General features: G+C 42.7%; 2 protein-coding genes across 2 annotated transcripts in view; both read left to right on the top strand.

Annotated features, from left to right (window-relative positions):
• Window positions 1-12,059, top strand: part of LOC6525320 (acetylcholine receptor subunit alpha-like) — a 92,232-nt gene that overhangs the window by 40,898 nt on the left and 39,275 nt on the right. The gene's annotated exons all lie outside the window — the stretch shown is intronic.
• On the top strand, window positions 1,520-5,518 carry LOC26535647. Its single transcript, XM_043206756.1, is given in 4 exon segments — window positions 1,520-2,261; window positions 2,263-2,301; window positions 2,334-2,493; window positions 2,495-5,518. Coding segments are annotated over 4 exon segments (303 nt in total). The 5' UTR covers window positions 1,520-2,202; the 3' UTR covers window positions 2,540-5,518.

Consider the following 12,059-nt stretch of genomic DNA (forward strand, 5'->3'; position numbering starts at 1 on the left):
TTGTTCTTAAACAAGCATTGAATTTCTTTCGATTTAAAAAGCCATAAATTGCGCTCGAAAAGCTTCCTGGTTGTCTGCTGACTGGCCTTAGGGCCGTATCCGTGAAGTTTCGGTATGGGGGATCCCCGGAACCGCCAAAGAGCCCCCGAAAACCCCCTAGAAAACCCCTAGAAAACCCCTAGAAAACCCCTAGAAAACCCCCGCAAACCCCCGCAAACCACCAAGAGAAACGAAATCAGAGAGCAGCGCCCAAAAGCGGGCAACACAATTTTTCATGTCATCATTTTTCGGGGGGCCTTGCAAGGCATTGGGCAAACATAAATATAAATGGCAGTAAAGCACGCCCAATGATAGAAAGAGAGAGAGAGAGAGAGAGAGAGAGAGAGAGAGAGAGAGGGAGTGAGAAAGAGAGGGAGAGAGAGAGAGAGAGAGAGAGCAGAGCAACAAACACATATGCACCGCCATCAATGGCTGTTGCAAATGGCTGCTAATGCAGCTGCATCAGCCGAAGACGAAGAACCAGCCACGCTCCAGTTTCCGCTTTGTGGCCATTAAACAGGCACACACACAGACACACACATACACACTCGGCACGCACACTGCTGCACTCACACGTACACCGAAAAATATCAATTTGAAGGAGCAAGGGAGAATATAGATTAAAATATAAGACGATCGCACTGAGGAAAAAGATAGAAGAAACTAGCAAAAGCAAAAAGAAATAGACTTTCTATAATATATGTATATTAATGACCTTCTCTTATGCATATAAAGATAAATAAAATTACATGAAATAAACTACTATTTTGGCATCATCTTATGCCTATAGGTGCTTATATCTACTTTACAGCTTACATGCTTTTTCTCTCAGTGCAGAAGAACTTCGGCCAAGAGAGTGCATCTAACGCCCTCTTTTTCTTCTAGCTTCAAACGACAGACGACATCAAGCCCATTTCCACAGCTTCCACTGCCCCGTCAGGCGGCAACTTATTCCACGACTACTTACGACTGTATTTCAAACGACGGGTCAAAGGGCAAACTATAACTTTGCGGCATATATTACACACACATAAAAATGGCTGTGTGTGTGGTGGTTGCATTGCCCTCGAACGGTATACTGTATACTTCATTGGGTTGATAAATTCATTGCATGTTTTTATAAAGAATTTCGCAAATGATGTACAATAAATTGCACTTTGAGTTTATTTGCGACCATGGGGATTTTTATACACAAGATGTGGCGTCAAAAGAAATGACTTCAATTTATTGCAAAAAATAATGTGCAAGAAGACGTGCAATTTCATTTCTGCACTTTAAGAGGCAATAAAACATTGAAATGCATATTTGTTAAGTGCCCGTCATATTGAAGTTTATAAGTCAATTAGTTGGTTGATTACTACAGTAAATCAAAGTTTATATCTTTGAATATTATTTAAAATATTTGACAATATCTTTGAATGTTATTTAAAATATTTGAAAATATCTTTGAATATTATTTAAAATATTTGAAAATATAGCAAACACCAAAGTGTATTGAAATATTACCATTGTCCGACGCTTATCAGCAAAGCTTCGTATAATTTTTCACTTGCAACCACTTAATCTACTGCGATACTAATGTCCTCCAACGCCCATTATCCTTTCGCTCACCCAGGACCTCACCCCACACCGCACCCCACCCCTCCCTCTCCATACCCCCCGGTGTCCTTCGCGTCCTTCGCTAATGCAATTGCCACGCCCCTGCGGCTGCACTTACGTGGCGCTAATATAGAAAAGTGAAGTGCCACCGACAACGTTGACGACAACAACAACAAGTACAACTGCAACGACAGCTACAACTACAACAACTGCAGCGGCAATAACAGCAACAACTACAGCGACGATGGCACTTGCAAAAATGGGGCGTGTCGTCGCCCTGCTCGAGTCACTCTGCACTGCGAGAAAAGCAGCTGTCGTTTAGGTTTCATCCAATTTGTTACTATTACTGAGACTGTAGCACGTTCAAACTCCCAGTTGTATGAATGAATATTATTCGTTCATTTTACATTTGAAATGCACGAAATGCAGAGGCATTTCTCGCAGTGCGCCCAGTAAGTGAGTGAGCTGCAGAACGCCCACTTTTTGCTGAGCCAGTGCGGCAAATTCACTGCAGCAGCATTGGGAAAAGTGGAAGTGGAAAGTGGGAACAGGAGCATCGTCTCCATGGCCACGGCGTCCATCGTTTGTCCCACGTTCGACGTCTGCGATGCTGCAATACTGCGAAGCTGGGCCATTGGGTTGCCTCAAGTGGATGGCGACCACCATCCAGTTTCCCAGTCTCCCAGTCTCCCAGTTTCCCAGTTTCCTAGTATCTGGCCACCACAATCGACGTGCCACAACGGCTCGCAATCCGAGAATCCCAGAATCGTTGGACTTGCTCCCGGGAGCAAAGAAGATGGCGACGTGGGAGTGGCAGTGAAATTGGGAGCGGGTATTTGGGTCACCATCCTCTTCTCTCCTCTCCTCAACGGTGACTGCAATTTTTTGGCATGATTCATGACCGCACCATGGCAATGTCGTTCTCGTCGTCTACGCGCGACTTAACACACACAAAAAGTGCCACAGACACATGCACCATGCACTGCGCGAAATAAATGCCAATGAGAGTCCAGTTTAATAGCACGCTTTCAAAGAAAAAATTATAGAAAAAATTCCTTAAGGCTTTAATAACTTTAGCAATATAATTTAAAGCCTCTTTAGTTGTTGCCATAAGTAGAGAGGGATTTTCTCAGTGTATAAGCTCAAGTGTAGTCTGGGCAGAGACAGACGCTTGGAAGCCTGCGGCATCCTTTGGTGTTTGGGTGCTTGCCACATTGGTCGTCCATTCAGCTTCGAAGGAGCACAGGAGCAAAGGATATACAGGATGCGTGTAGAGGGTTGCTCAAACAGTGAAAACTCCCTGTCGCAGACGCCACTCAACGCACCTGCATAGCTCGCCATAGTTCGCCAGTTTATGCCCAGAATCCAAGGATATTCATATCATTTGGTAAACTAGTTTTTATTAATTACGAGGCACTTGCAATCGTTCTGTGTTAAAAATGCAGCTTTTAAATGTATTTTAAAAGTATTTTTAATTGAAATAACACTAGAAATTCTTTTGTAGAAAATTCGATTTTATCGATAAACAAATCTGCGATTGAAGGTAAACTGCAACGCTTGCTTAACAGTTGGCGATTATCGAACTCTATTCTCCGCTCGTTTATCCTTTATTTATCGCTCGGTCTATTGACTGAAAGTATTGCATTACCCATCCTTTTCGCCACATCTTCCCCTTCAATCGCTTTATATCATTTGCGATTTATTGAAATTGCTTACAGCCAGCGGACTCGGGACTTTCCCATTTTCCTCTTCTTTTCCTTTCTTTTCTTTTCCTTTCTTTTCTTTTCATTTCATTTCATTTTTTTTCTGCCATTTCTCTGTGCAGATTTTGCATCGTAAATTCGCCACGTGCTGCCATTGTCTGGATAGCGATTCTCCTTCTTGTGCATTTTCCCTTTGGCTCCCATTGTTATTGAAAATTGATGAACACCCGCGTACTTATATTGCGGGAATATCGGTGGAGATTAGCGGGTTTGCTTGGGGGCACGGGGATTAGAGCGGGTCGGTGAAAGTGCACCGAGTGAAAGTGCTGGCAAAATTATTGCCGACTGCATTTTCGGGCTGTAAGTCAAGCGAAAGTACAAAAACCGAAAGAACAAATATATACGTTTTTTTTTTTGTTTTACATACACTACGAAATGGTTGGGAAAATGCAGCTCCATTTGCATTTTGCTGTAGAAATTTCCGACTTGCCTACTTGTCTCATTCAAATGCGATCACAGTTTCAGGGTCAAAATTTAAATAGACTTTCGGGAAATCGTGGAAAAGCCAGTGTGACAAAGGTAAGAGGCTCAGCAAAGTTTTCCAGAGATTATGGCCTCGGCTCATGATTAATTCATGCTAAGCGATATTGGTAGACTTTCCACTTTCCTTTTGCTGCTGGCAAACATGAAGTTTTCCAGCATCGATAAATAATACGTTAGCTAATAAAGTAAATGAAAAGTTTAATATTATGCACAACGAAGAATTTAATTATAGCAATCAGAAAACTTAAATAAATTTATGTCTTTACATTTGCAAAAAAAGCTATTAAGCATGAAAAATTAATTCATTAAGATGCGGAAGGAATAGTTTGTAATGTTATTTGAGGTTCCTAAAAGTGGCTTATAACTTTTGAAAAATATCATGAATATTTTGTTATTTTTAAAAATAATGCTCCTCATTTTGTTATATTTTAAATGCACATCGATTAGCAGATTTGCTGTGACTAAAAATATGCAAGTTTCATAGGATTTACAATAGGCTTTTGCAGGGCTAAGCTTTGGTTCTTGACCAAAAAGCCCGGTTTGACTGGCAAGTGAAAAGATTGATGCCTTCGAAACCGGAAGCTTGTAACATTATCGATCGCATGGCACATCTCTGGTGCAACTTTGGACTTTGCTGTCCTGCCGTTCTGTTTGTAGCCCCGATTTCACTGCTCCAACTGCAACTTGTGCCAGCGCAGAAAAGCCATTGAAAAGTTTTCAGCTCGTAAGTACACTTGCCCTTTGCCACCAGCCAGCAACATCGACATCAGCCAGCCAGAAAACGGAAAACAGAAGCCAGAAGCCCGTAACCTCGGCACCTCGAAACCCCCTTTGAAACCCCCTTTGAAACACCCTTGGATTCCCGTAAATCCCATCACCCATCAGCTATGTGTGTGTGTGTGTGTGTGTGTGTGGGCCTTAATAAACTTTTCAAATGCATGATTGATGATGTTTCCTTAGCTGCGCGGCAACATGAAAGTTTTTGATGGCATTCTGTAAACGAGTCGCGTCCGCGAATGCGTCGCTAATTGTTGTTTTGCGAAATGCGCCAAATGTAATTACACAAATGAGAATGCAAAGGGAGGGAGGGAGGGGCGGGGGGGTTAGCTGAAATGGCCAAATGGTTGCAAACCAAAAGTGTTGACAAATTTTTGATTAGAGATTTTCGGGTAGCGGGTAACAAGTGGCGGGTTGAATGGGAGTGAAATGCTCATTTAATAGATAATGCACGTGATTGATGTCGCATTTGGTTCGGTCCAACAAAGTGGATGGGCATCACACGATGGTTGGGTAGATGGATGTGTAGATATGGTGGATGCACCATCATCATATCCAAACGAGATTGGATTAGGGATCGGCTATAGAATGTTACATAGAATACAGAATGCCACGGAGACTGATTACCGAGCGACAAACAATGAGCATCATTTTGGGGCACACAATCGTTTGTTTTGCGACACAAAGTTAATTGGGAACTGGCATGCATGAGATGTCATTCGATTTACATCGATCGCTTTCGATTATGTTCGTGAATTATGGTAAATGAATAAAACGATGAATGCGATGTGGATAGCTGCGTTTTGCGACTCCAGCCTTATTTACACTTCTACAAATAAAAGTTACAATTAACGAAAATATAAAAGCTAATATATAATATAAAATCAAATTAAAAATTAAATGAAATATAAATGCTACTTTATGAATACATATAATTTAATTGGTAGACATATTATTTATAAATATATATAATTTAATTTGTAGACACATTATTTATGAGTATATATTTTATTTCTTATAGACACATTACTGGGTAATTTGAAATCTCCAGACAGCAAGAAGTAAGAGGTGGGCGTGGCACTGACCAAGTGCCATTTGGCCAGGAATTAGGCTAGTTGGCTCTTTGACTTGAAGGGCGGGAGGGTGGTGCTGAGTAGTAGCTGAAAGTGGGTGGTGTAAAGTGGGTGAAGTTGGTGGAGTGGATGGTGGATGGTGGGAATGGACGACAGCGAGTGTTTTGATAAATGAAGTTGTTGTCGCTGTTTCAGTTGCAGTTGCAGTTGCAGTTGCTGATTCTGTTTCTGTTTCGCCCCGGCACTTTTCTCCACTTTTCCTTGCTTTTCCTCACTTTTCCCGGCCAACATTAATGTTGGCCAGTTTGCCAAATGAGCCTGGAGGGGTGGTGAAAAATGGCCAGGATGAGGCGAAGGACACTTGAAAATTTTTAAGCTGCGACAAAAGAATTTTCGCCAGGCAAGGCAAGGAAGTATGACAACAAACCGCATGGAACAAACCAAAAAAAATATAATATATATATATATATATATATATATATATTTATATATAGTAAAACGGACCAAAATAGGAAACCTGCAAAACGAGGCGAATAAGAAGGAACGCAACTGACTTTGGCGGAAATGGCAGAGCTTTCTTTTTTCTACTCCCATCATTTGTACTCCATTTTTTTATGTTTTTTAGTTTTTCAGTTTTTTTTTTGGCCGCCGTTGTCCTTCCTGCTGCAGCTGAAAATTGCATTTATCTTCAAGTTTGAGTTTCCTTCTCGGTTATTTATTTACTTGCTTTTTTTCGCCATTCGCCATTCCTTCTGTAGCCCAAGCACACACACACACACACAGAGACAGACACACACACACACAGACAGACACACACACACATAGGCAGCCACCCACAAAGCAAAATAAAAAATGCATGTTGCCTGCTCTTAGGCTGATTTTATGCAATTTGCTTTCAAGCGACATTTGAGCAAGCCTTACGCTAGACAATCGCAGAACGGAGTGTACAGTGCGTTACGGCACTATAAGTATGCAAGGCACATAAAGTGTTTATTGCACTCATGCACGTGTGTAATTGTAAACTGAGCTAAAGTAGATGAACAAATTCAAACTGGGCTTTCATTTCCTTAAGTTCCAGCATATAACATTTCGAAGCTAACTAATTTGTTAAGTATGTTACACAACTTGTAAGCTAAATTTCGATTGACAACAGTTAAGTTTGAAATATGGATACATTACAATGGCGAAACGCACTGCACTTGCCTATGAGTTTCTCAACTTCTCCTCCATATTCCGCCGCGTCGGTGGGTCATGCATATTTCATATATCTGTTGTGCATATGTGTGAATATATGTTCGAGTAATCCGTTAGGGAATCGCTGGCAGTGGCTCCCATGCTCCACCTGCTCAACCTGCTCCACCTGCTCCAACTGCTCAACCTGTCCCGGCTGCCTTTTGTTGCATTAACCTTTGCATAATTTGATGACTTCACATCTGCCATCAAAATGCCAGTCGGCGAAGGGCAAGTGAATGAATTCAAAGTTGTCCAAAGTTTTGTTAAACAACCCGGCGCCGAATTCTCGGGGATTACTTTATACAGTGCCAGATAATATCATACGGATTTGTAGCTCATCGCAGAAGTTTTCATTCACTCTAAGTGAGCGACTTGCGAGCAAAGTGAATTGCTTGGTTTTCGGTTAGTTCCCCCAGCCAACAGTTTCAGCTGGCTTAAATATATTCCATAATTTCCCCTGGCCAAGTTTACCACTTTAATTTAATTTCAACTCATTTCGTTTGCCGGACGAGCGACAAGGGTGTTGCCATGCAAGCACATGGAGAAATTCCGCATTAAGTATTATCTGAATTAGTAAAGTGAAGATATCTAAGTAGTGGATTTATTGCTTGATTAATTCCTAGAAATTGTAGTACCTCCTACTGTGAGATAACTTTGTTTCAAATGTAAAAGCGAACTGACTCTAAAGATCCACTTGTTTCTCTCAGTTCCGCCGACGTGGAGTGCAAAAAAGTGTTGCCTACATTCGCGGGCGTTGGGCAAAATCACCGCCAGGCCAAAAAGCAGGCCAAATTCTGGCACCGAGGCGGAGCGAAGCTCTACGAAGGAGGAGCTGAGCTGGTGAGCTGGTGAGCTGGTGAGATGCCGGCGGAGCAGCACTCAACGCTCCTTAGGGCCTCATGCATATTCAAAGAGCATTTCATGAACTCATAAGCACGCCACTCACACTTTCCACTCTCCACTTTCCACTATCCGCACTCCTCCGACCACCAAAGCCCAAACGCCCGGAGGTCCTGCAGCACGAGTCCTTCCTCCCCAGCAGCATCATCATCCAGCAGCACCACCGCCGCATCAAGGTGTCCGTGTCAATGCTAGTGGGCCAGCCAGGATCTGAGGTTACACTGATGCCCGGAAGGTGGCTTGGCTGGGTTCCTTGTGGCTGATAGTCGGCACTTTCGAATGGTTTGAGGTTCGTGTGGCTGCTGCCTGCTGGCAGTTGGCTGGTGGGCGAGATTACCACTTTACTACTGCCGCTCTGGGGGTCATTGGTCAGCTTCCAGTTTGCAGTTTCCAGTTTCAGTTAAGTGATTCGCCCAAGGATCCTGCGCGTTTTTGACACTCTATATATATGTATATATGTATATATCCCTTGCAACGACTTTCAACGATCGGCGTTAGCTAATGAGGCGCATTTTAATGAACAAACTTTATAGTTGCCGCATTCTTTAAGCTTATGAGTGCGTGATCAAGGCAACATTGCTTGAAATAGCACTTCATATGGCTGGCATATCCACAAGTTTGCTGGCCACTCAGAAATGATGATAGTGCGTCATAAATACTGCATTTGTATGTTTAACATTATTGGTGCGATTTGTGGCTGCTCGAGGAAAACTAACAGAAATGGGTGGTGGCATTTATTAGTCACTAACCGCTGCACTTAGCATCCCAGCATCGCACATCCCAGGACTTAAGGTCCTTTTAGCTTCTTTAGCTCCTTCAGCTGCTCGGTCCGGTGCAAATGAAATATGAATAACGCAATAAAAACGTCTTCCCAATGCTGGCGTATGTGTGCGAGTGTGTGGCCCAAGAAGTTGTGACATCCGGATACAATTTGCAACCGAACCGCACCACTCACCCACCCGCAGCACCACCCACCCACAGCACCACCGCCCACTTCCACACATGAATGGCTGCGCATAAAGTGACAGTTACATTTGTCGTTCGCTGCGTGCCCAGTAAGCCAAGCAACTGTGGCAGTAACCAGTTGCCAGTAACCATTTGCCAGTTGCCAGTTACCAGTAAGCCAGTCGGTACACGGAGAGAAAAACTGAGCGTATACCCTAGGCTTCAGTGCTATGTGATGATAGAAAAAAAGCCAATAACTTGGGAAATAATGCACCGAAAGTGGAATGTCATATCTTATTATTATTATTTGCAAAATCAAAAAAAATTACAAAATTTGCCCAAATATTAATTTCCTTAATTCCGTAAAAAAAGATCCGGTTTAGTATTGATACTTTGCTGCTGTAATTTTTTTTGCAGTGCAAAAGTTTTTGCTGCCAACGCATCTGCCAGATACTGAGATACTTTGCTCCCGATACGTCTGATATATATGTATGTATGTATATCCAGCAACTCGTTTCTCTCCCTGCATTTTGGCCAGAGATCGGGGAAGGCCAAGAGATAAGGATTGGGCCATGACGTTGATGGTTTTGCATACGCTTAATGCAATGGGGATGGGGTTGGGGTTGTGTTTTTAGGGGCAGGCGGGTGAAAATGTCACAAAGGGGACAGGGGCGGCACTAAGTAGTAAAAAAGAAAGGGGTGTGGTGAGGGGAGGGGAGGGTAGGGGGTGAAGGGGGATTGTGGAGCGCATGTTAGTGGATTGTCGGTTTCTGCGACGGGTTACGGACTTTACCTTCCGCCATTTGTATTTGTTTATCAAAGCGCGAACTTTTTGCAACAACCCCTCATTCCCTTCCCTTCCCACCGAGTTCTGTGCAAATTTGTTACCAGCTGCACTTGAGAGCTGTATCTGTATCAGTATCTGTACTCGTACTCGTATCTGTACTCGTACTCGTATTTGTTCCTGTATCTGTATCTGTATCTGTGTCTGTGTCAGTGTAGCTTGCAGTTCAATCTTCAGTCCTGTGACGCATTGCATTTTACGGCTTTCAAGCTCGTACATTCACACATACCCCCATCTCCCCAGAGTCTGAATGTTATTACAACATTTCCTACATTTTTTTTTGTTTTTTTTTGTATTTTTTTTGTGTACTGTATTTTGTATTATACCAATGTCAGCAGAAAGTGCCAGTAGTTGGGACATTCCTAAAGTGCTGCAGCAGCCAGTCTTTGTTTGTATTGGAGATTATGGTTGCAGCATTTAATGACACGAAAATGCGGCTTACATATGTATATACATACATATATGCAGATGAAGATTGGATGCTATAGCAAAATGCAGCTATATGGTTTCCATACAATTTTTGCACATTCTTTATGGCAAAGTATCTTCTTTCTTTTTGCAATTTCCTTCAGTTATGCTTAACTCCTTTGATTTCTATAGCGCCAATTCAAGCAATTGCCATTTCTTGTCACCTTGATCACATTTAACACCCAACCAATCTCAATCTTAACTTGACGTTCCCTTTGTCCCGTTTGCCGTTTGATTGCCAACCGCCAATTGCTCATTTGTCTTCCGCTTATACAACCTGTTCGTGAGTTGTGGTTGTGTGTGTGTGCGTGCTTATGTTTGTGTTTGTGTTTGTGTTTGTGTGTGGCGTCATTTAAAAGCCACAAAGTGCGCGGCAAACAAATCAATTTGCCATAATCATCAAGTAACCGTAACGGCAGCGGCATCCGCGAATGGCAGCGAAAGTGAGAGAGCCACCAGTAAATGAATGACCCCCCGATGCCCTGAAACACTCAGCTGAACTCCTGAACTGCTGAACTGCTGAACTCCTGACCAACCAGCCAGAAAAGGCGACGAGTGAAAAGCTGGATGCGTTCGCCATTAGCTGTTGCTGCCGCAATGCAATTACATCCTTAAAAACACTGGCAAAAAATCATAGCTTTATACACCTTAATTTCTCTAAGTACATAAATAATCATGAATTTACGAAAGTGAGAATAATATTTTTAATAAACGATGCAGCTTTGGGGTGCCTCGCCAAAAAGTATTAAATATTTTTTGTAGTGCATCAGTGGCGCCTTGAATGTGGGGCACGTGAATTGGCAAAAGAGAGACGGACTGAGGGCGAGGAAAAGGGATGGCGAGACACGAATTCGCAATTAAGTGATTTTATGGTCGCGTATTTCAATTTATTGCCAATCGAGCGTTGCCAATCTGCCACCCACGAAAACGACGCTCTTTGAGAGGGATTTTCCTTAGCTTTTCCCACCCCTCCCCCCAATCGCTGTGTTGACATTGACATGTGTGTGTGTGAGTGTACGGAAAGAGGAGGAGGAGATGGAGGAAAAAAAAAGTCGGGGGAAAAGTCGACGAAAAGCCGGGAAAAGCGAGCTCCAGCGCAAAGCTTTCTTTCAACATTAAGCGATATTAGATTTATAGCACACACAGCACACACACGCACGCACACACACGCACACACGCACAAATATCGCGTCATCATCATCGCCATCTTTTTAGCGCTGTCGCTGCCGCTGTCAATGGCTGCACTTCCGTTTCCGTTTCAGAACTGCGCTTGTGCGTTAGTGTGTGTGCGTGAGTGTGTGTGTGTTATCTTGTCAGCGAAAGCAACTCGACTTGATTACGCTGCCATTTGCTTGGAACACACTCGAAACACACACACACACACACACCACATGCAGCTTGTACAGATGGGATCAGGGGAATATGTATATGTTAGCGAGCAAATGACTTTTTTATATCAATTTGCCATGCAGTTGCACAAAACTTTTGATTATATTCTCTCAAAGTGCTTGCAAAATATGGGTTTTCTATTTCTTAGCCATAAGCAAATCACTAAATTATGTACGATTCGAGTAGTTGGTACATATTTTTCATTATTTATATGGCTGTTCGCACTTGTAATCCCCAGTGAATCCAAATGAGCTCTGTAAAACTTTCAACATAACACATGCAACCGCCTTTTCCCCAAAGTTGCCCACCATTTCGAAGTGGATGCAATCGGATTATTACATCACAAGGAGTGAAGCCAGTTTGCGAAGCCCGGGGGCAAATGAGACCTCATTAAAAACTAACCTCGAAAATATTATCACAGCTTAGTACAAGCCAAGTGAAGCGAAAGTTTTTGCAACCAATATGGCTGGCAAACAAAACAGGAAATGGGTATAACTTTTTGTAAAACTGTAAGCATAATACAGCTAATTCCGCAAACTGTGCATT

Source organism: Drosophila yakuba, chromosome X (genome assembly GCF_016746365.2).
Source record: "Drosophila yakuba strain Tai18E2 chromosome X, Prin_Dyak_Tai18E2_2.1, whole genome shotgun sequence".
NCBI lineage: Eukaryota > Metazoa > Arthropoda > Insecta > Diptera > Drosophilidae > Drosophila > Drosophila yakuba.